Source organism: Natrix helvetica, assembly GCF_964273705.1.
Source record: "Natrix helvetica genome assembly, chromosome: 6".
NCBI classification, from domain to species: Eukaryota; Metazoa; Chordata; class Lepidosauria; order Squamata; family Natricidae; genus Natrix; species Natrix helvetica.
In genome coordinates, this window is record NC_138553.1 from 77,747,107 (window position 1) to 77,772,756 (window position 25,650).

Genomic DNA, 25,650 nt, shown 5'->3' on the forward strand with positions numbered 1-25,650 from the left:
TCTGCTGCCAATTCTGCTGGCCGCTGGTGGGCCACAACATAACCCAGACAATGCAATGTTCACTAAGCACTTGTATGTTGATTAAAATAAAAGATATATAATAATAATAATTAAAAAGTAATATTTTGAGATCCTGACTCTTCTTTACTTTCATTTCTCAGGTTTTCCTTTAACTTCCTCGTCTACTCACCGTAAAAAGGCTATCAGGACCTCAGTGTCAAAAGAAAGTAAGAAATACCTCACTGTTCCTCAAGGCCATCCCTTTATGTTTGTTGACCAAGTCAACGGGATATCAGGACCAACTAAACACAGGAAAACCTGCAAAACATCTGTAAGTAAAAGATATGATGACCATCAAGATATTTAAACTTCTCTGAAATCTGTCTAGTGCAGAGTTTGGCAACCTTAAACACTCAAAGAGCCACAAAAATCCTAACCGGAACCCGCCCCCCCCATTCAATTCCCGGAGCCAACTGGAAGTCCGGTTCCCCCACCATAGTGTCTCCTCCTAGCATGCCATCCTTTTTTCTCTGCTGACCGGAAATATGGTTTTCCCCACCATAGAGTCTCCTCCTAGCATGCCGTCCTTTTTTCTCTGCCGACCGGAAATATGATTTCCCCCACCATAGAGTCTCCTCCTAGCATGCTGTCCTGTTTTCTCTGCTAACCGGTGTTGTATTCCTCGACTTACGACCGGGGATTCCCTGGCTGTCAGCTAGCAACAGCCAAGCCGCGTCTGATTGGCTAAGATGCGGCTTGGCTGAAGAGCGGGCTGTTCCCTTCTTCCTATTGGTTTCCCTGCTTGACAGCTCCGTATAAATAGCTGTCAAGCAGGGGAACGTGCGCTTCTCTCCGGTATTGCTGTGTTACTGCTTGTTACAATAAATCATTAGATTTACCTCAGCTGTGTCCAGCCTCATCCTTCGCCCACCATTTAATACTGGCGACGAGGATGGGATATCTCTGAGGCTGCGGACACCAACCGAGCTCGCCAACAGCGAACGGACCAGGGCAAGCCATTTAATAACCGGAAATATGGTTTCCCACACCATAGAGTCTGCTTCTAGCACAGCGTCCTTTTTCCTCTACCTGTCCTAACCAAAAGCCCTATCAATTGTGGAGCTGACAAGCAACAGGGAGCCACAGCAGAGAGATGGAAGAGCCATATGCGGCTCCAGAGCTGCAGGTTGCCGACCCCTGATCTAGTGTAACAGTTATGAATGAGAGCACTCTAGTTTTTTGTATTTTTTTTTAAAAAAACAGTTACAAAATACACATATTCTATTATGAATAAGAAATTGCTTAACAGTTGTTAGTCCTGTTTGGTTGGATTTAGGCCTGAACTAGCATTGCTGATGTTACCTAGCTTGTGGTAATAAAACATCTGTAAGTAAATAACCAAGTTCAGGGAGCACCAGGTGATTTTTAATGTGCCAAAATATTGTTCCTATTGCTCTTTTCATCCCTGTGGAGTGGAGTGGAGTGGAGTGGAGTGGAGTAGAGTAGAGTAGAGTAGAGTAGAGTGGAGTGGAGTGGAGTGGAGTGGAGTGGAGTAGAGTAGAGTAGAGTAGAGTAAGAAAAAATAAGAATAGAAATGGAATGGAGTAGAATGGACTAGACTAGACTAGACTAGAATTGAATTGAATTCTTTATTGGACAAGTGTGATTGGACACACAAGGAATTTGTCTTCGGTGCATAAGCTCTCAGTATACATAAAAGATATAAGTGATAAATCATGATCATAGTCATCATAAATACATTCATCGTGAATCATAAGATACAACACATAGTGATAGTCATAGAATACTAAATAAGCAATTGATATAAATCATACTCGGAAACTAAATAAAACAATATAAATCGTAAAGGTACAAGCAACAAGGTTATAGTCATAAGAAGAAAAGGAGAAAGGATGAGAAGAAGAATAGTAATACAGCCTTACTAGATAGTTGGTCAGTGTTGTTGGAATTAGTTGTTTAGCAAAGTGATGGCATTCGGGAAAAAACTGACAGTGTGTATAGTTGTTCTGATGTGAAATACCCTATAGCCTCATTTTGAGGGTAGAAGTTGAAACAATTTATGTCCAGGATGCGAGGGGTCTGTAGATATTTTTGTATAGATAAGTTTGTGGAATTATGGCAGCAACATCTACATAGAGGAATATAGGGATTTTTCACTGTGCTTGTTTAAGGGTGCGACAGTCTAGTTTATGAAGAATTGATGTACAATTTGAAAAAAAGAGAGTAAGAATGCATCCTTCCTTTCTGAATGCTTTCTATGCCAGAGAGGGATCCTTCAGGATTACATCTCACTCTTAAGTTGTGTGTATGCTTTCTGTACCAAAAAGGAAGAACCCTTTAGTCTTATTAAATAATACGTTTTGAAAGGTGATGCCTCTTTTTGTAAGTAGCAAAGCACAACTGTTAGTTTGCACACCAAAATTATTTTTTGTTGTTAGTTGCGAAGTCGTGTCCAACCCATTGCGACCCCATGGAAACCTTCCTCCAGGCCTTCCTGTCCTCCACCATCTTCTGGAGTCCATTGAAGCTCACGCCGACTGCTTCGGTGACTCCATCCAGCCACCTCCTTCTCTGTTGTTCCCTTCTTCTTTTGCCCTCCATCTTTCCAGGCATGAGGCTCTTCTCCAGTGAGTCCTTCCTTCTCATGAGGTGGCCAAAGTCTTTGAGTTTCCTCTTCAGGATCTGGCCTTCTAAAGAGCAGTCAGGGTTGATCTCCTCTAGGACTGACCGGTTTGATCGCCTTGTAGTCCAAGGGACTCGCAGGAGTCTTCTCCAGCCCCAGAGTTCAAAGGCCTCCATTCTTTGGCGCTCAGCCTTTCTTATAGTCCAGTTTTCCAGCCATATACTGCAACTGGGAAAACCATTGCCTTGACTATAAGCACTTTTGTTGGCAGGGTGATATCTCTGCTTTTTAGGATGCTGTCTAGTTTTGCCATAGCTTTCCTCCCCAGGAGCAAACATCTTTTAATTTCTTGGCTGCAGTCCCCATCTGTGGTGACCTTGGAGTCCTGGAAAATAATATCTGTCACTACCTCCATTTCTTCCCCATCTAATTGCCAGGAATTGAGAGGGCTGGATGCCATGATCTTATCTTTCTTAATGTTGAGTTTCAAGCCAACTTTTGGACTCTCCTTCTTCACCCACATCAGGAGGTTCTTTAGTTCCTCTTCACTTTCTGCCATTAGGGTGGTATCATCTTCATATCTGAGGTTATTGATATTTCTCCCGGCAATCTTAATTCCAACTTGTGATTTATCTAGCCCCGCCTTTCTCATGATGTGCTCTGCATATGTTAAATAGTCAGGGCGACAGTGCACAGCCATGCCGGACTCCAAAATTATAGAAAATTTTATAAGTGCAAGAAGTTGTTATACCCTTGATGGTTTGAATTTTAGGTCTGTGCTCTAAGATGATCCATTATAAGTTTAAAATCACAACCTTTGGCTTAAGATGTTTGCTATCCCCATTCTGTTCCAAATGCCACAGAAATTTCAGCCAATTTCAGGTGGTTCTCTCAAATTCCATGCATTGTAATTTGTATAGGTCCGTAATTACGAACGGACCGGGATGCCCTACGCACGGTCACTCATGCACTGGTGATGTCTCGGCTGGACTACTGCAATGCCCTCTACATGGGGCTTCCCTTGGGACGCGCTCGAAGACTGCAGCTAGTCCAGAACGCAGCCGCGCGGGCTATTATGGGGAGTACTAGGCACTCCCATGTAACACCGCTCCTGCGCGAGCTGCACTGGCTGCCTGTGGTCTTTCGAGTGCGTTTCAAGGTGTTAATTACCATCTTTAAAGCGCTCCATGGCTCAGGACCTAGGTACTTGCGGGATCGCATCCTACCACACACTTCCCTGCGACCGATTCGCTCTCACAGGGAAGGACTCCTCCGGGTGCCGTCCACTAAGCAATGCCAACGGGCGGCGCCTAGGAGTAGAGCCTTCTCTGTGATGGGCCCAACCCTCTGGAATGACCTCCCCCCCGATATCAGAACCACCACCGACTTCCGCTCCTTTCGACAAAAACTGAAGACTCACCTGTTCCGTTTAGCTGGCCTGGCCCATTTATAGTTTTATTCTACCTCCTGGCAGATATTTTAATTGGGTATTTTTAGGGTATTTAAATATTGCTTTTAACTACTTTACTTCAGATATGTACAGTTTCTTATTGCCTCCTCTTTGTGTTTGTATTTTCTATTTATTGATGTGTTTTTATTTGACTGTACACCGCCCCGAGTCCCTTTGGGGAGAGGGGGCGGTATAAAAATCTAAATAAAAGTAAAAAAAGTAAAGGACTTCCGGTTTGCGCATTGGGCCGTTTTTTCACCCTCCGGAAGCTTCAGGGGTGCCTCCTGAAGCCTCCCGAAAGAGAAAAACAGCTGAACGGGCAACCCGGAAGTCCATCCCTGAACTTCCGGTTTGTGCATTGGGCCTTTTTTCACCCTCCGGTGGAAGCCTCCTGAACCCTATGGAGGGAGAAAAACGGCCCAACAAACCACCCAGAAGTCGGAAAATGGTCCATTTCAAGCATCCGGAGGGCTTCCGGGTGGGTTGGGGAGGCCATTCTTGCCCTCCCCAGGCTCCTAGAAAGCCTTTGGAGCCTGGGGAGGGTGAAAGTGGTACTACCAGGCACACCAGAAATCAGAAAATGGGCCGTTTCCGGTCTCCAGGGGGCAGGGAAGGCCATTTTTGCCCTCCCCAGGCTCCAAGAAAATGTCGTGTGCCCACCCCCATAATTTAGTGCCACACACACACACACCATGCCCCCCTGCGCAGGGGTCATGGCATGGCGGGACACTAAATTATGGAGTGAGGACACAAGCGTGCACAATAGCGTCTGTCCTTTTGCCACCTGAGACAAAAAAGGTTCACCACCACTGGTAAAGGTCATCTGGATTAGGCGCGCGTGCAACCAAAGCTATCCCATCCTATACGATCACTGTGTTTTTGACACAGCACGCAAGTGTGCAAGGCGCGCACACGAGCAAAGCCAGCTCATATTTTCGATTCTGGGCGAACCGGTTGTTAAATTACGTTAAGCCCACCTCTGATCCCATCCTTCGTTATCCTAATCTCCATTGCAGTGATGGGTTGCCAATTTTTTTTTACTACCGGCTCTGGGTGCGCTCGTGCACATTCAATGGGTGGAGCCCCCTGTTGTTGCTACTACTGGTTCGCCCGATCCGAGCCCACCTCTGCTCTATTGAGATTAGGCCCTGGCCCTTTTCTTCAGGCTCAACGCAAGCATCTCTGCAGGCTGTGAAAGTTTCTCTCTTGGCGGTTGCACCTGCTTCTTTCTCCCTGGAGTTACTATGACGACCTCTCCGATGGCAGCTCCTGGAATGAATCCACTGGGGAGCCCGAGATCACGAACAGCACAACAGCTTCAGTAACTTCTTTGCAAGCCGCCGCTGGTTGTGTTTTTCTTCCTTGGGGTTCTGTGTGCAGCTTTCTCGTTTTAAACTTTCCACATAAGAAAGGAAGGGCAACAGCGGAGCGACAGTCATCTCTAGACTCAGCTGATGGATTTCCCAAGGTTTCTTCCTAGATCTGCGAGTAGGAAATGGTGATGCCAGTGGCTGGGATGTACTCTGCCTCTCCCCACTTGGAAAGGTAGATTGGAAATTCCAGACTCAGCCCTCCTGCTCTGGAAGAGATGGAGCCAGAGAATCTGCGTGGACTGCCTGTAAGTATAACATAGAAAGGACACCGCGAGGACATGTAAAAATACTGTGAAAGATTTGACTGGCGCAGAATAAAATGCCAAGCAATGTCTTAACGGTGTTAGCCACAGTTCTGCCATTAATAGACTATTGAAATGATAGAGTCTCACAGAGCAATAAGAGTTGGAAGTGACCTTCAAGGTCTTCTAGTCCAACCCCCTGCATCAGAAGGAAAATCTATACATTTTAGACTAATGGCCGTCCAATCTCTTCTTGAAAGCCTCCAGTGATGGGGTTACTCACAATTTCTGAAGGAAAATTGACAAATCAACCCAAATGTCCTTTCTTTTCCCCAATCATGAGGAAGGAGAATGCATTCTGTGTGGCATGAAACTTTCAATTCCTAGCTGGCCACAATTCTGTGCAAATCACTACAGTTAGTTCCCGATATATATACATTTTTCTAGTGTGGCTTGCAATTTTGTTTAGTAAGCATAAGAACTGGAAATGTGTTTTCTTTCTACTATCAGCACCAAATCCTGTGGTTTTTCCATAGTTGTGAACTCTTTACAAATCTCTTTACCTCAGTAGCTCCTTTATCCTGCAAATGCTAAACGAAGGGCACCCCTTAACCAATGGGGCATTTTACAGTCAAATCTTGCAAGTGACTTTTAAATATCCTGTTTTCTGGGGGAAAAAACCCACAAAAAAAGCGGTGGAAAGGACAGAAGGCACCGTAAGAGTGCCTACTACAGAGTCATCTACTACAAGTCGGGCGGCAAATACATTTCATAATAAATGAAATAAATAAATAATGGGGGTAGTGAAATTTGTACCTGCTGTGAAGAGACCATAAGGTAGGCTAACGTTTTGGGCTTGCTGCAGTTACATTGAATTAACGTAGAATCATAGGGCTGGATGGGATCTTGGAGGTCTTATAGGCCAACCATTTGCCCAAGCAACAGACCCTACGCCATTCCAGACAACGGTTGCCCAATCTTCTCTTGAAAGTCTCCAGTGATGGAGTGCCCAAAAACAAAGCTATTCCATTGATTTGATTGTTCTCAGTGTTAGGACGTTTCTCCTTAGTTCCAGATTGGATCTTCTGATGGTGATCTTCCATCTATTGCTTCTTCTCCTGCCCTCCGGTGCTTTGGAGAATGGGCTGATTCCCTCTTCACTGTACTGAAAGACAGCCGTCCTGTACCCCAATCCTTCCCTTTGATAGACTTAGACATACCTAGTTCCCTCAATCGTTCATCATACAGTTTACTTTCCAAACCTCTTATCACCGGTGTTGTTCTGCTCGGCACTCTTTTTTTTAAATTAAAGTTTTCTTTTTTTTTCATTTTCATAACATATAATCACACGTATACTAATACATAACCAACATCATATTGTATTGTTAAATGTTTACATCAGTTCATCTTATCAGCAACTCCCAAAAACCAGTTATTGGCTCTTCTGTTCTCCATACACCATATTGTACCTTATCCTCCATACACCATGTTTGTACCTTATCCATCACTTTCTTCTCCCTCTCTCTTCCCCCTCCATACTTCCTTTCTTCCCTCTGTCATCCTTCTCTTCTCAACTTCCCCTTCCTCTCCCCTTCCAAACCAAACCAAACCAAACCAAATCGGTTTGGTCTTTTTGGAAATGGGTTTAATTTTTTTTTAACTTTTGTGATGTGTGTTTTTAATGTTGTACGCCGCCCTGAGTCCTTTTGGAGAAGGGTGGCATATAAATCCAAATAAACCTAAACCTAAAACCTAAAGCTTCTCCTCTCTCCCCTTTCCACTCCTCCTTTCTCTCCTCCTCTTCCCCCCCGCCCTCTCTCCTATCCCTCCCTCCCTCCTTTCTTCCCTCTATCATCCTTCTCTTCTCTACTTCCCCTTCCTCTCTCCTCCTCCTCTCTCCCCTTTCCACTCCTCCTTTCTCTCCTCCTCTCCCCCCCTTGCCCTCTCTCCTATCCCTCTCTTCTTCCCTTACCTGTCTACTTCCACACTCTTCATCTCATTTACTTGGTGTATTTCAGCTTCTGGCCGAGCTCCCTTTTATGTCGATGGTATTTATAATTCCTTTTCGATATGCATATTTAATTTGCTTTCCAGACCTCTCATCACCTGTGTTGTTCTTCTCGGCATTCTTGACATCAGATTAAATGTATATATAAGCACACCTTCTACAAAATAATGCTATGAAAAGTAAAATCAGAATCAGAATAGAGCTGGAAGGGACCTTGGTCAAGCAGGAGACCCTATTCCATTTCAGACAAGAGTCTGTCCAATCTCTTCTTAAAAACTTCCAGTGATGAAGCACCCATAACGTCTGGAGGCCAGCTGTTCCACTGGTTAATTGTCCTCACTGTTAGGAAGTTTCTCCTCAATTCCAGGTTGCTTCTCTCCTTGATCAGTTTCCATCCATCGTTTCTAGTTCCTTCCCTCTGGTGCTTGGGAAAATAAATTGACCCCTCCCCTCCTCTTTGTGGCAGCCTCTGAGATACTGAAATATCGCTATCATGTCTCCCCTCATCCTTCTTTTCTCTAAACTAGCCAAACCCAAATCCTGCAACCGTTCTTCATACATTTTAGTCCCCAGGCCTTTAATCATCTTAGTTGCTCTTCTTTGCACTTTTTCCAAAGTCTCAACATCTTTGTTACAAACAAAGCTTTGAAAACTGGCTTTCTTTCGATGAAGCATCCAGATTTCTATAATGGCAGACCAAAAAGAATAGATAGAAAGTTAAAAACAAGGGAAAAATGAATGAGGAAATGCGAATATATATACCAGAATAGATACTGTAGATGGGTGGATGGATAATAGACAAACAGTGAGATAGATACATAGTGAGATATAGATGATAGATAGATAGACGGACGGACGGATGGATGAGAGACAAATAGATGGATAGATGGATAGATGGTGAATAGATGGATAGATGGATGGTTGGATGGATAGATGGAGATGATAGAACTGATAGAGATATGATAGATAGAGAGAGGGGGGGATATATATATATATATATGCAGGTCTTCAGGCTGGTGCCTTTAGCTTTGTGCTTGTGCGAGCAAAGCATGATTGGAGTTGCCATCTTTTTATAAATATTGGTGTTGTGTGTATGGAGTGCTGGCTTTGTTGCTGTAAGCGGATGGGTTGGCTGTGTTGTAACATCTTGATTAGTTGATGGAGTTGATGTTTGCAGACTAGTCGGCTTTATCGTAACATCCTGTGTGGCTGAGGTACTGGCTGTGTGCCTATTGTTCTTTTGTGTTGTAACAACCTGGGTAATGGGCTGTGTGATGACATCCTGAGCTCTATCCTAGTGATATCCTGAGTCCTGTGCTGCAACCTTCTGGGGGGTTGGCTGCGTTGTAACATCCCGAGCCTTTGCGTTGTAACCTCCTGAGTTCTGTGATGTAATGTCCTGAGCATATGGCTGTGGTGTAACATCCCGGGCTTTGGTTTGGCTCCGAGTTTGTGGTTTGGCCATGTGTTCATGGCGTGTGTGAGTTTGCTTTGTGTGGGGGTCGGAGGGGGGTGCAGCAGTTGGTGATGCCACCGTGGTTTGGCTTCTGGATGGTGATTGCATTTGGTCTATGGGATGGGTTTAGGTTTGAGTCTGGTGAGGGTGATTGGTGGTTGCATCCTGTGTTGTTCTGCGTCCGGTGTCGGTTTTCGTGGCTGGGACTCGTTTGTTCACTAGGGCTAGTTTCCAGATGTCTGGTAGGCGGGAGGTATCATGCTCAGGACATTACATCACATAACTCAGGAAGTTATGACGCAAAGGCTCAGGATGTTACAATGCAGCCAACCCCCCAGGAGGTTGCAGCACAGGACTCAGGATATCACTACAATAGAGCTCAGGATGTCATCACACAGCCCATTACCCAGGTCGTTACAACACAAAAGACTAATGGGCACACAGCTACTACCTCAGCCACACTGGATGATACGAAACAGCCGACTAATCTGCAAACATCAACTCCATCAACTAATCAAGATGTTATAATACAGCCAACCAATCCGCTTACAAAGCAACAAAGCCAGCACTCCACACCCACCCACCAATATCTATAGAAAGACGGCAGTTCTGATCATGCTTTACTCGCACAAGTACAAAGCCGAAGGCACCAGCCTGAAGATGGCGAGTGTGACCTCGTCGAAACATTGCCAAGATACTCTCAATCTTACACGGGAAAAGACCAAATACGCCAAGACCTGCATACCTGTACCCGTGAAAATCTATGAAAACACACACACACACACACACACACATCAGGTTGTCTTGAGCACAAGTCTATTAAGAGAGAAGCTTTGGAGACATTTAAAAGAAGAGACAGTGGGATCTTGGCATATGTCTCCTGCATAAGGAATTCTGTATTTCACAAGGCGCATTAGTTGTTGTTGTTGTTGTTGTTCTTGTTCTTGTTGTTGTTATTATTATTATTATTATTATTATTATTATTATTATTATTATTATTATTATTATTATTATTATTATTATTATTATTATTATTATTATTACAAAAATGAAAAAAAGGCCACATTAAACTACTTGCTTATTTGCATGCTGTTGCTAAGCTGGGCTTTCTAAGGAGGACTTGTTTTCAAATTGATGCCTCCCAAGACAATAACACTGTAACCCCATATTCCCTTGTTCTTGTGAAGAGTTCACAGAAGCTGAAGCATTGTTGTCTTAGAAGTCAGATAGAGGAACATACCATAACTTTGCTCCCAGAGGATAACCACATACATATAGTCCTCAACGGCTACCCATTCATTTAATGACCAGAGTTACAATGGCGCAAAATCCCCCAGCCTCCTATAGAGGTAGTCCCTGGCTTACAACAGCTCATTTAGAGTTACAATGGCGCTGAAAAAAAGTGACTTATGACCATTTTTCATACATACGACCATTGCAATGTCCCAATGTCCACGTGATTGAAATTCGGATGTTTGGCAACAGGTTCATATTTATGACGGTCGCAGCGTCCCGGGAGTCCTGCGATCCACTTTTGCGACCATCCGACGAGCCAAGTCAATGGGAAAGTCAGGTTCACTTAACAACTGTGCTATTAACTTAAGAACCGCAGGGACTGACTTATCAACTGTGGCAAGAAAGGTTGTAAAATGAGGCCAAACTCACTTAACGTATGTCTTGCTTAACAACAGAAATATTGGTAATGATGATAAAACAAGGATACTTAAAAGTTGCCATAGTAAGATGGAGAGCAGATGAAATAGATGCTCAGAGTGATCCTCTCCAAAATGTCCTTCCTGGGACTCCTTAGTTAGCTGAAACCACTTTGTTCTATATTGTCCTCTATAACTAACAGAATAACAGAGTTGGAAGGGACCTTGGAGGTCTTCTAGTCCAACCCCCTGCCTAAGCAGGAAACCTTATACCGTTTCAGACAAATGGTTATCCAACATCTTCTAAAAGACTTCCAGTGTTGGGGCATTCACAACTTCTGGAGGCAATTTCTGTTCCACTGATTAATTGTTCTCACTGTCCGGAAATTTCTCCTCAATTCTAAGTTGCTTCTCTCCTTGATTAGTTTCCACCCATTGCTTCTTGTCCTGCCCTCAGGTGCTTTGGGGAATAGCTTGACTCCCTCTTCTTTGTGGCAACCCTTCAAATATTGTAAGACTGAAAACCAAATCAGCTGGCCTTATGCACACAATTCTAGCAATTCTAACTTCTTAAGAGAAACTACATTTTGGCTCAGTGATACAAGACCTTGTGCCCACACACACACACACACACACACACACACACAATATATGAATCCACCCAATTGTGGTTTACTTGACATTGGTAAGACACGTATATGAACGTAAGGAAGTCAATGCTGGTTTATTAATTGAGCCTCAGCTTGGTTAGTGAAAGGGGCGCCGTGGCTCAGTGGCTAAAACACTGAGCTTGTCGATCAAAAAAGTCGGCAGTTCGGCAGTTCGAATCCCTAGTGCTGCATAACGGAGTGAGTTCCCGTGACTTGTCCCAGTTTCTGCCAACCTAGCAGTTTGAAAGCATGTAAAATGCAAGTAGAAAAACAGGGACCACCTTTGGTGGGAAGGTAACAGCGGTCCGTGCGCCTTTGGCATTTAGTCATGCTGGCCACATGACCACGGAGACGTCTTCGGACAGCGCTGGCTCTTTGGCTTTGAAACAGAGATGAGCACTGTCCCCTAGAGTCGGGAACGACTAGCACATATGTGCAAGAGGAACCTTTACCTTTTGCCTGGTTAGTGAAGATCAGAAACAGTCAAAAATTAGGATCAGGAGTATCATTCTTTTTTTAAATCAATAAATGTAAATAAATAAATTTTTACAAAAACAAGGTAAGACCCTGCTACTCAGCTGAGTCTTAGATTCTATGTTCATTGTATATAAAGAATACTTTACAATGTTTTTTTTTTTAAAAAAAGAACCTGCATATTTGGTGGTTTCCAAGACTACCAGAACATTGAGTGTTATTGAGTTTCAGCTGTGTGTGTGTGTGTGTGTAGATATGTTTGGAGAGAAACTGGTTAAATCCTTGAATAGCTAAGGATGTACAGGAGCTTGAGGGGGAAAGGAGTGAGGGTGTATTTTATACTTTTATTTATGTTGCTAAGAGGAAAAGCAAAGGGAATCTGAGTTATTGTACATACGGGGAGGAGAATGTATAATAAATGTGAGCTTCCTCCAGCCTCAGTGTTCTATTATTCCTTTTTCTCTCTCTCTCTTTTTTTTTAAGAGGGTGGGACTTGCCTCCTTTGCACACCGTTCTGGGATTATATCAATCGCTCATCCAAAATTACTTACTCTGTCAAATGCCTTGGTGCCCAAAGCTTGTGAAATCAAAGCCTCCTGCGTGGTTTAAGCTGATCTCCATCTGCTCCATTCCTTCAAACGCAACAGTTAATACAAATTCTCTGCCTATCCGGCAAACGCTCTCTCTTTTTCTCTGGTTTTACGAGTAGGAAGCCGCAGGAATTTCTTCTGTCCATCGCATCTTTTGCTGAATACTTCCTGCTTTTCTTCCAGGTGATTAACAACTACCTGGATGGGGCTCAGTCTGGGGCTCAGTCAGAAAACCCAACGCCGTCGCCCGGAGGGATGCATTTCCGAGACAGCAAGAGGAAAGTGGACTACGTCTTAGTCTACCACTACCGCAAACATGCCTCGGACCACGTCAATGAGATTCAAGGCCCCTTACATAGGCCGGGCTCTTTGGCGATTATTTCCAATGGGGAGACCGCCAAAAGCCAGCCGAAACAACAGGAAGGATCTACTCCAGAAGCCCAGGTTATTGATGTTGCTCCACAGGACGCTTTGGAGGTTGCAAAAGAGGAACAGAGGGAGGAGTTTGAACGCAACTTGGTGGAAGCTGGTTTGGAGTTAGAAAAGGAAGTGGAGGTAAGAGAAACTCAACAGCGCGGGTTCGGTTGTCTCATCATTGACAGTTTCTTTGCTGCTGTTTGTACAGTCACAGTGACTTACGCACGCAGTTGTCCTGCTGTAGCCATATAGCAATAGCGCCTAGACTTCACAGTGCTTTGCAGCCCTCTCTAAGCGGTTTACACAGTCAACCTATTGCCCTCGGTCCTTATTTTACCCACCTCGGAAGGATGGAAGGCTGAGTCAACCTTGAGCTGGTCAGGATCGAACTGCTGGCAGTGGGCAGAGTCATCCTACAATACAGCATTCTAACCACTGAGCCACGAGGAAGGAGAACGAGAAAGGGAATGAGGGAGGAAGGAAGGAAGGAAGGAAGGAATAGCAATAGCACTTATATTTATATACTGTTTCACAGTGCTTTTACAGCCCTCTCTAAGTGCTTTACAGAATCAGCTTATTGCCCCCAACAATCTGGGTCCTCATTTTACTAACCTCGGAAGGATGGAAGGCCGAGTCAACCTTGAGCCTGGTGAGATTTGAGCTGCCAAACTGCTGGCCGCCGGTGATCAGCAGAAGTAGCCTGCAGTACCGCACTCTCACCACTGCGCCACCATGGCTCTTATGAAGAATGTCTGACAGAATCGCATCCTCTTCCCCATTTCAAAACAAAGGGAAGACCCTCGTGTTCTTGCTGCTCTCCGAGCTTGGTGGTTTTCTTGCAGACATTTCAGGCAACATCATCAGTGCACCGATGACGTTACCTAGTCTGAAAGAAAACCACCCACTCAGAGAGCACGAAGGAGCCCACCATTCAAACCTGATCTACAAATATTGTTTTCTAAAGGGGATATATTAGAGAAATATATACAGGAGAGAAATTATTCATGCAGTGGAAGGGAGCAGAATCGGACGCCTCCATGTTCTTCCTCGGCAACGCAAGATTTGAAAAAACCAACATAGCTCCATCATTCAGTTATCCCACGTAGCAGCAGCACGAATCTATAAAGTGTAATGATGAGATGCTATGTACAGGAATTATGGATGCATAATTTGCACCCTGCAATTTTATCATTGTTGTTCATGTGGCTTCAGGGCAGGGAATTGTTAGAATAGAATGGAATGGAATGGAATAGAATAGAATATGGGATGGGATGGGATGGGATGGGATAGAATAGAATAGAATATAGAATGGAATGGAATAGAATAGAATAGAATATGGGATGGGATGGGATAGAATAGAATAGAATAGAATAGAATATAGAATAGAATAGAATAGAATAGAATAGAATAGAATAGAATAGAATATGGGATGGGATGGGATAGAATAGAATAGAATATAGAATAGAATAGAATAGAATAGAATAGAATAGAATAGAATATGGGATGGGATGGGATGGGATAGAATAGAATAGAATGGAATGGAATGGAATAGAATATAAAATGGAATGGAATAGAATATAACACGGAATGGAATGGAATGGAATATAACATGGAATGGAATGGAATGGAATGGAATAGAATAGAATAGAATTCTTTATTGGCCAAGTGTGATTGGACACACAAGGAATTTGTCTTTGATGCAGATGCTCTCAGTGTACATCAAAAGTCAAAATACATTCATCAAGAATCATAAGGTACAACACTTAATGATAGCCATAGGGTACAAATAAGCAATCAGGAAACATTCAATATCAATATAAATCATAAGGATACAAGCAATAAAGTTACAGTCGTAGTCATAAGTGGGAGGAGATGGATGATAGGAATGATGAGAAGACCAATGGTGATAGTAATTCAGATTTAGTAAAGAGTTTGACAGTGGTGAGGGAATTCTTTGTTTAGCAGAGTGATGGTGTTCGGAAAAAACTGTCCTTGTGTCTAGTTGTTCTGGTGTGCAGTGCCCTATAGCGTCGTTTTGAGGGTAGGAGTTGAAACAATTTATGGCCAGGATGCAAGGGGTCTGTAGATATTTTCACAGCCCTCTTTTTGACTCATGCAGTGCACAGGTCCTCGATGGAAGGCACGTTGGTAGCCATTGTTTCTTCTGCAGTTCTGATTATCCTCTCAATTGTGTCTGTCTTGTTGAATTGCAGAACTAAACCAGACAGTTAAAGAGGCGCAGATCACAGACTCCATGTTTCCTCTGTAGGGCTGTTTTACTAGCTAATGATGCCTATACAGTTTCTTAAGGATTTCCTTCAAAGGGGATGCACTGTTTTCATCACGGGAGATGCTCCCCCAGTAAGAACAATAGCAGACTCTCAAACCTAACGTCTTATCGTCTCATAGTGCCGGATTTTCTATCGGCTGGTGTTGCCCGTGAGTTGACAGCTCGACTCTTAAAGCTAACAGTAGAGTCACTGAGGATGAGACTGGACCTCCAAGATTTGAAGTTTGGAGAGATGACATTTGCTGGCAGAAATGTCAAGGTTTATTTTAAAAGACATGACGTGGGGTTCAGCATTGTTCCACACAAATGTAAGTGCTCAGAATTCCAAGTATTATGCTGAGATTCAAACTTTATCCTCGAGGTTTTTAATTGGGGAACTCACAATTCAGTGGGGAATAAATCTGATCCTAAGCGTTCGAAACAGAATAATAGAGTTGTAAGGGATCTTGGAGGTCTTCCAGTCCAACTCCCTGCTCAAGCAGAAGACCCTATCCCAATTTTAGAGAATGTCCAGTTTCTTCTTTAAAAACCTCCAGTCTTGGATCATTCATAACTTCTGGAGGCAAGTTGTTCCACTGGTTAATTGTTCTGCCAGGAAATTTCTCCTCCATTCTAAGTTGCTTCTCTCCTTGATTAGTTTCCATCCATTGCTTCTTGTCCTGCCTTCAGGCGCTTTGGAGAATAGCTTGACCCCCTCTTCTTTGTGGCAGCCCCTCAAATATTGGAACACTTCTATCATGTCACCCTTACTTCTTCTTTTCCCTAAACTAGACGTAGCCAAATTCCTGCAACCGTTCTTCGCATGTTTTAGCCTCCAGTCCCCCAATCATCTTTATCCCCCAATCTTCTTTGTTCTATTTATTTATCAAATTGATTCAGCTGACTCTATTGGAGGAACAAATTTAACTATTATCGTATTTTTTGGAGTATAAGACTCACCGGAGTATAAGACACACCAAGATTTTGAAGAGGCAAATTTTTAAAAAAAGGTTTTGCACTCTGCAGACCTCCCCAAAATGGCCCATTTTTTGCAAAAACGGGCCCGTTTTTCCCCCCAAAAAGGGCATGCATAGCCTTTAGGAGGCTTGTAGAGTGCTCCTGGAGGGGTGGGGCCTCTCAAAAATGAGCAAAAAGCAGCCAATGTTTTTGCAAAAAAGGGTATGAAGAGCCTTTAGGAGGCTTATAGAGTGCTCTGGGGGCTGGGCAAAATTGAGCAAAAAACAGCTGGCTTTTTTGCTCATTTCTGTCCTCCCCAGCCCACAGAAACACTCTGGAAGCCTCCTAAAGGCTATGCATGGCCATTTTGGTGAAGGGGCAGGGTTTTAGGAGGCAAAGAATGCTGTATTCAGTGTTTAAGATGCACCCAGATTTTCACCTTCTTTTCTGAGGGAAAAAGGTGCATCTTATACGCCGAAAAGTATGGTAATTAAACACCTCGGTCTGAGAGAAATGGAGCGTGTGTTTAGGGGATCAGCTTCCTTTGTTTATTCTTTGTTTACTGATTCTGCTGAATTGCAGATCTGGAAAGGCCTCAATCGGCCTTCCTTTATCTGCCCAGTAGCCAAGAGAATTCCCATTGCTTCTAAGGCCAGCAAGGCAGCTGGTGCAACAGAGGGAACCCGATTAAACTGTGCTTGGCTGCAGCCTTTGAGACACAACCCAAAAGGGCAAATGTTCTCACCATATGGAGATGCATTACAGTTGACACGAGAGGAGAGACAATCCTGTCTCCGGCCAGTTCCTCCATGCACTTTGCCATCTCAGCTGGAGGCATCATGATAAATAGAAATCCGAACCACGAATTGCACAAAAACATCATGTGGCTTGTTTCATTCTGGCTCAAGGCTGCAGCCTTGAAGGTGCTTTATTAAAGCCAAGAAATTGAAAGCAGCTTGCTCCTGGGGAGGAAAGCTATGGCAAATCTAGACAGCATCCTAAACAGCAGAGACATCACCCTGCCAACAAAAGTGCGTATAGTCAAGGTGATGGTTTTCCCAGTTGCAATGGATGGCTGTGAAAGTTGCACCATAAGGAAGGCTGAGCGCCAAAGAATTGAGGCCTTTGAACTCTGGTGCTGGAGAAGACCCCTGCGAGTCCCTTGGACTGTAAGGCCATCCAACCGGTCAGTCCTAGAGGAGATCAACCCTGACTGCTCTTTAGAAGGCCAGATCCTGAAGAGGAAACTCAAATCCTTTGGCCATCTAAGGAGAAGGAAGGACTCCCTGGAGAAGAGCCTCATTCTGGGAACGATTGAGGGCAAAAGAAGAAGGGGATGGCAGAGAATGAGGTGGCTGGATGGAGTCACTGAAGCAGTAGGCGTGAGTTTGGTACCATACCAGAGGATGGTAGAGGACAGGAAGGCCTGGAGGAATGTTGTCCATGGGGTCGCAATGGGTCAGACATGACTTCGCAACTAACAACAACAACATTAAAACTAACAGTGACTTAGTGCAATGTGCAGTCCAGCCAAAGACAAAGCACCGTTCTTTGGTTTTAAAAAGCTGGGGTTGATAGCTCAGCCTTGTGTGTGTGTGTGTTGTCTTTGCCCCAGAAGCTCTTCACAGGACTTTTGGAGTATGCCAAAACGATATAACCAGAGACTCCACTGATTAAAAACAAAGCAAAGCATGTGTGCATACAATGGAAAAAATGAAATTTGTTATATCATCCTCCCAGTCTCTTGCTAAACCTTTCCAGTCTAGAGACATGCCTCTCCCCTGGGGCTTCATCCGGAGAAACCTTCAGGGATCTGGAGGAACTGAATCTTAGGCTTGCATCTGAACGTTCCCCAGCGGATCCAGCCGCAAACCCTCGTCCTCTTGAAAAACCCAACTTGTAACATAAATGAGCAAAAATCCAACGGGGAGAAGAAAATGCATCAGAATGGACACATATTCCTATTCTGAGGCTCTTAGTTTCAGCTCGGACAGATGTTTTCAGGACAACTGACATTCCATCTAGAACCTCCATTGACAAATAAGGTAAAGGTTTCCCTCGCACATATGTGCTAGTCGTTCCCAACTCTAGGGGGCAGTGCTCACCTCTGTTTCAAAGGCAAAGAGCCAGCGCTGTCCAAAGACGTTCTCCGTGGTCATGTGGCCGGCATGACTAAATGCCGAAGGTGCACAGAATGCTGTTACCTTCCTACCAAAGGTGGTTCCTATTTTTCTACTTGCATTTTACGTACTTTCGAACTGCTAGGTTGGCAAAAAGCTGGGACAAGTAACGGGAACTCACTCCATTATGCTGCATTAGGGATTTGAACCGCCGAACTGCTGGCCTTCTGATCGACACGGATGAGGGACCACTGCGCCCCTCATCCATTAACAAATACATTATACGTAATCCCATTTATCTTTGTGTTATTTCTCAGCCCTCTGGAATAAGTGTGGAAAGAGGATGAGCATTTTGAAGGAACCTAAGATATTTCATAGCAAGATAGTTCTTACAACATGGCCAAGCTACAATGGTACAACTAGAAGTGATTTTTTTCCAAGTTTTTTTTTTTAACAAATATATCAAATCAATGAGTGAACAGTGTGGCACCTGGGTGTCATACATTCTAATATAAATAAAACTAATAAAGTTAATCATAATTATTACATTCAATCAACATATATTTCTAATAAATATAAACATTCATGTTAGGTTGCAATCTGTCATTATTCCATGTCAATAATTCCAATTATTCTCTTGTTATTACTTTTATTTTATTATATAAAGGTGTATGCACTAATATTCCCCTTCTTTTATTTCTATCACTTATTCTAGCTTTTAATCATGTCATCCTTCATTAAAAGACTTTGCCTTTCTATCCTAGCTAACTTCCAATCATGTCATTTACCTAAAAAGAGAGAGAGAGAGAGAGAAAAGGAAAAGCAAATCAGAACAACAATAAAAGAGAAATCATCTATCCATCGTCTCTTGCCCATTTCAATACTTCAATTGCTAGGCTATTTTTTGACTTGCCTCCCAGACTCATCTCTTGAATTTTTATCTCTGTCTGCGTCTGTTTTTTGGCTGTTCAATCTAGGTATTAGAAGGGTTTTTGGGGGTTTTTGGTAGCTCAGAGTTGAACTGTGCGATCCTTGATTGCTTTCTTATGGACATTTCATTATCCAAACTAGGTAACCTCATCAGTGCTAGGAGGGAGTAAGGTTTGGTCTCTGCTTATACACAAATGCCTTGCCTTGCTGGCGGGAGTAGTCCTGTTGTTTACTCTCAGCTTGTTCGTCTGAAATGGTAGTTCCTTGATTGGGGTATTATTTACTGCTTGATTGTTGGTCCAGTATTAATCTTGGTGTTATTCTCTGCTTATCAAGGTGCTGATTGATGGCAAGGGTTTCTGTCCTCCTAGAACTACCATAGTTTCACACGATTTGTAAATCCCCAGTGTGCAAAAAGTTGTTGAGACTCTAGAAAAGTGCACAGAAGAGCTGCAAGGATGATTAGGGGATTGGAGACTAAACATATGAAGAACAGTTGCAGGAAATGGGTATGTTTAGTTTAATGAAAAGAAGGACTAGGGGAGACATGATAGCAGTGCTTCAATAGCTGTGGGGCTGCCCCAAAGAAGAGGGAGTCAAGCTATTCTCCAAAGTATCTGAAAACAATTGGAAACTTAATAAAAAGAGATCCAATCTGGAACTAAGGAGAAATCAGTGGCAGTGGGAACAATTGACCAGTGGAATGGCTTGCCTTCAGAGGTTTTGGTTCTTTCATCACTGGAGGTCTTAAAGAAGAGACTGGACAACCACTTGTCTGAAATGGTACAGGCCTGGGTCTCCGGCCTGAGCAGGGGGGTTGACTAGATGACCTCCAAGGTCCCTCCCAACTCTGTTATTCTGCATTCTGGCCAGTCAATAAATGTCACCATCATCTCTATAGAAATTAAATAGCTTCTCTCTAGTCCCTGGAGGGGGCAGGCATTCTCCTCTCACCAACGGCAACCAGTTCTTGAAAACGTTGCACATCAAAACAAAAGACTATTTGCAGAAAGGGGGCAAGCAGCTGGCAGTGTCTTCTGTTTACGAAACGTATAGGCTTCCCCGATCCCTTATGAGTCTGAATGGCTTACAAAAGACAACCCTAAGGTACGGCAAAATGCAGATGGGTCCTCAACGTATGACCACAATTCGGCCCCCAAATTTCTGCTGCTAAGCAAGAGACTTGTTCAGTGAGTTTTGACCCTGTTTTTATGGCCTTTCTTGCTACAGTTGTTAAGTGAATCGTAGCCCTCAAATGAGCTAGCAACCTGGTTGTTAAGTGAATCTGGCTTCCCCATTGATTTTGCTTGTCAGAAGGTCGCAAAAAGGAAATCCCGCGGCCCCCCCAGGACAATGCAACCGTCATAAATGTGAATCCGTTGATAAGCATGCAAATTTTATTCACGTGATCTTGAGGATGCTACAATGGCAGTTAAGGTGGGAATCCGTCATAAATCTTTTTTTTTTCAGTGTTCTTCCAACTTTGAGCCATCCCTAAATGAACTGTTGTATGTTAAAGACTAAGTGTACAGAAATCATCAAATATGCAGAATAGCAGAAACAGAATCACAGAGTTGGGAGGGGCCCTTGCAGGTCTTCTAGTCCAACCCTCCTGCTCAAGCAGGAGACCGTGTACTATTCCAGGCAGATGGTTGTCCAGTCTCTTCTTAAAAATCTCCGGTGATGGAGCAACCCAAAACTTCTGGAGGCAACTTCTGTTCCACCGGTTAATTGTCCTGACTGTTAGGAAGTTTCTCCTTCATTCTAGGTTGCTTCTCTTCTTGATGAGTTTCCGTCCATATGGCTTCTTGTCCTGCCTTCAGGTGCTTTGGAGAATAGCTTGACTCAGGAAAAAATATGGGGGGGGGGGGTTGTCAAAGAAGAACCAGGAGATTTGAAGAGCGAGTCTTTGGGCACGGTGTTAGATTGACAGGTGGGGCTCTGAAGGCTATTTGTGTGTTTAATTTACCAGGCACACAGCCCAGAGCAGACAGACTGACAACTTAGTGTTTGAACTCACAAGGCTTAATGGGCAGTTCCATTGTAATAACATAGAACAATGATGGCAAAGCTTTTCAGCACCGAGGGCCCAAACTGGAATGCGGGGGCATGCGCGTGCATCTATGCTTGCCAGAGCACCGGAGACCCCAAGACCAGCTGGACAGCACGCGCATGGCAGGTTTTTTCGCTGTTTTGGGAGCCATTTGGGGCCATTTTGAGGCTGTTTTCAGGCAATTTTCCAGGCCGTTTTTGGGGGGAATTTTCAGGCCGTTTTTCAGACCATTTTCAGACCTTTTTTGGGGGCCATTTTCAGACCATTTTGGGGCCATTTTCAGACCGTTTTGGGGCCATTTTTCAAGCCATTTTCAGACCGTTTGGGGGTCATTTTCAGGCCATTTTTTGAGCCATTTTCCGACCGTTTTTGGATCATTATCAGACTGTTTTTGGGCAATTTCCAGGGCATTTTCAGACTGGGTTTTGGGGCATTTTCAGACTGTTTGGGGCCCATTTCCAGGCCATTTTCCAGACTATTTTCAGGGCATTTTTTCTGGCCATTTTCAAGCTGTTTGGGGGCCATTTTTTGGGCTGTTTTCAGGTTGTTTGTTTGAGCCATTTTCCAGTGCTCCGGTCTCCGCAAAGTGGAGCTGGTGATGGCGCATGTGTCCACAGAGAGGGCTCTGCGTGCCACCTCTGGCACGTATGCCATAGGTTTGCCATCACAGACACAGAATATATGTAGGTTAGGATGCAGCTGTGGGTTCCTGGAGATTTTTCTGAGGTTAGTCAAAGCCAGAACAATTTGGAGTGGAATGGAATGCGCAGGTACAGTATAGGTGGTACCTTACTCAGTAGTAGTAACTGTGAGAGGGATCTTGGAGTCCTAGTGGACAACCATTTAAATAGGAGCCATCCGTGTGCAGCAGCTGCCAAAAAAGCCAACACAGTTCTAGGCTGCATAAACAGAGGGATAGAATCAAGATCACGTGAAGTGTTAATACCACTTTATAATGCCTTGGTAAGGCCACACTTGGAATACTGCGTTCAGTTCTGGTCGCCACGTTGTAGAAAAGATGTGGAGACTCTAGAAAGAGTGCAGAGAAGAGCAACAAAGATGATTAGGGGACTGGAGGCTAAAACATATGAAGAACGGTTGCAGGAACTGGGTATGTTTAGCTTAAGAGAAAGAAGTACTAGGGGAGACATGATAGCAGTCTTGCAATATCTCAGGGGTTGCCACAAAGAAGAGGGAGTCAAGCTATTCTCCAAAGCACCTGAGGGTAGAACAAGAAGCAATGGGTGGAAACTAATCAAGGAGAGAAGCAACTTAGAACTGAGGAGAAATTTCCTGACAGTGAGAACAATTAACCTGTGGAACAGAAGTTGCCTCCAGAAGTTGTGAATGCTCCAACACTGGAAGTTTTTAAGAAGATGTTGGATAGCCATCTGTCTGAAACGGTATAGGGTTTCCTGCCTAGGCAGGGGGTTGGACTAGAAGACCTCCAAGGTCCCTTCCAACTCTACTATTGTATTGTATAGTATTGGAGTGGGAGGGTGGGGGGAGTGAAAGACCAAGCAGAAGCTTTTCAAGGACATTTACTAGGAGGAAAAAGAAATGGAGACTTTGCCAACAGAACAGAAAAACACCAAGGGAGGAGGAGTAATAGCTGTTAAATCGTGGCATTATCTGCCCTGTGGAGTCATGGGCGGGGGGTGGGGGATGTCCTTTCCAGGGCATCCATACTGTGACCCCATGATTAATCTTCTTTTTTGGCAAGAGGGCTCTCCTCTTACTCACCACAGGGATCAAAATGCACCAGATATTTGTTCTCAATCCTTCCTCATCTGGGGGACTGATCTGTACCAAGCCCTTTTCACTGAGATATGTTGCCAAAAGAATAGCTCTGGCACAATTTCCTCACAGCCTCTTCTTGTTTCCTGCTCTCTCGCTGCTGATATTTTACTTTGTTTTACTAACCATGGGACCATGGGAGGACCTTCAGAAGACAATAGAACAGAACAGAACAGAATAGAATAGAATAGAATAGAATAGAATAGAATAGAATAGAATAGAATAGAATAGAATAGAATAGAATAGAACAGAATAGAATAGAAAATATGGAATGGAATGGAATAGAAAATATGGAATGGAATAGAATAGAATGGAATAGAATAGAATATAAAAGAAAATAAGGAATGGAATGGAATGAATGGAATGAATAGAATAGAATGGAATAGAATAGAATATAAAATATGGAATGGAATGGAATGGAATAGAACAGAACAGAACAGAACATAATAGAATAGAATAGAACAGAATAAAATAGAAATATGGAATGGAATAGAAAATATGGAATGGAATAGAATAGAATAGAATTGAATAGAATAGAATATAAAAGAAAATAAGGAATGGAATGGAATGAATGGAATGAATAGAATATAATGGAATAGAATAGAATATAAAATATGGAATGGAATGGAATGGAATGGAATGGAATGGAATGGAATAGAATAGAATAGAATAGAATAGAATAGAATAGAATAGAATAGAATAGAATAGAACAGAACAAAATAGAATAGAATATAAAATATGGAATGGAATGGAATGAATGGAATAGAATGGAATAGAATAGAATAGAATAGAATATAAAAGAAAATATGGAATGGAATGAATGGAATGGAATAGAATAGAATAGAATATAAAATACGGAATGGAATGAATGGAATAGAATGGAATAGAATAGAATATAAAAGAAAATATGGAATGGAATGGAATAGAATAGGTTAGAATGAAGGCTATAGAACATTGTTTCTCTGACTGAGAAAATCTGGGAGTTAAAACTACCCTCATCTTCAAATTGCCAAGGCTGAGCAACACTGCTACGGAGAGAAAAACAGAATTGAAAATCTTGCCATCTGGGGCCTAACAGCCTCTCAGACCTTTCCTCTATTGCAGGGGTCGGCAACCTTAAACACTCAAAGAGCCACAAAAGTCCTAACCGGAAGCCCCCCATTCAATTCTGTAGCTGACCGGAAGTCCTCTTCCCTCACCACAGAGCCTCCTCCTAGCAAGGCATCCCTTTTCCCTCTACCTGTCCTAATCAGAAGCTCTAGCAATTGTGGAGCCAACCGATGACAGGGATGAAAGAGCCACATGCATCTCCAGAGCCACAGGTTTGCTGGCCCCTGCTCTGTTGTCTGATAGCCACATTGGTAGATAACCCGAGGATGTTCAGAAGGCTTCTGTTAATGTGTTTTGCTTGAATCTCAGGAATAACAGACTAACAGAATTGGAAGGGACCTTGGAGGTCTTCTAGTTCAACCCCCTGCACAAGCAGGAAACTCTATACCACAAATAGCTGCCCAATCTTTTCTTTAAAAAAAATTCCAGTGATGGAGAAACACACAATTTCTGGAGGCAGAATGAGACTTTTATGAAGTTTTAGGAAGTTACACACTTAAAATAGTTTGCAACCAAACATTCGCCACATAGAATAACAGAGTTGGAAGGGACCTTGGAGGTCTTCTAGTCCAACTCCCTGCTTAGGCAGGAAACCCTGCACCACTTCAGACAAATGGTTATTCAACCTCTTCTTAAAAACGTCCAGTGTTGGAGCATTCAGAACTTCTGGAGGCAGGTTATTCCACTGGTTAATTGTCCTCACTGTCAGAAAATTTCTCCTTAGTTCTAAGTTGCTTCTCTCCTTGATTACTTTCCATCCATTGCTTCTTGTCCTACCCTCAGGTGCTTTGGAGAATAGCTTGACTCCCTCTTCTTTGTGGCAACCCCTGAGATATTGGAACACTGTTCTCATGTCTCCCCTAGTCCTTTTTTTCATTAAACTAGACATACCCAGTTGCTGTCTCGGTTTGTGTGAGCTGGACTGTAAGGGACGAAAGCATGCTGCTGCTAATACTGATACTGATACTGATACTGATACTGATACTGATACTAATACCAATACCAATACTAATACTAATACTAATACTAATAATACTTTAACAGCTGACTAAAAGTAGGACAGAGTTTGGGGTTACCGTCTTCACCTGTTACTTGCCCCAGCTCCTGCTTACCTAGCAGTTCAAAAGCATGTGAATGCAAGTAGATAAATAGGTACCACTATGGTGGGAAAATAGCAGTGTTCCATGGGCCTCAGAATATAGTCATGCTGGTCATGTGATCATGGAAGTATCTACAGACAACCCTTGCTCCCTCGGCTAAGAAACAGAGATGTGCATCAGCCCTAAATACAGACCCAACCGGAAAGGGGAAACCTTTAACTTTACACTAAAGGTAAAGGTTCCCCTTGCACATATGTGCTAGTCATTCCTGACTTTAGGAGGCAGTGCTCATCTCCGTTTCAAAGCTGAAGAGCCAGCGCTGTCCAAAGACGTCTCCGTAGTCATGTGGCCGGCATGA

At 43.4% G+C, this 25,650-nt stretch overlaps 1 protein-coding gene across 1 annotated transcript in view; it reads left to right on the plus strand.

The window, feature by feature from the left end:
- The first annotated feature begins 232 nt into the window (after positions 1-232).
- ANO2 (anoctamin 2) overlaps positions 233-25,650 on the plus strand; it is a 140,693-nt gene continuing 115,275 nt past the window's right edge. Inside the window, exons 1-2 of the mRNA XM_081957963.1 lie at positions 233-331; positions 12,723-13,094. Coding sequence (XP_081814089.1) covers positions 266-331; positions 12,723-13,094 — 438 coding nt within the window. The 5' untranslated portion in view covers positions 233-265. The remainder of the gene's footprint in view (positions 332-12,722; positions 13,095-25,650) is intronic.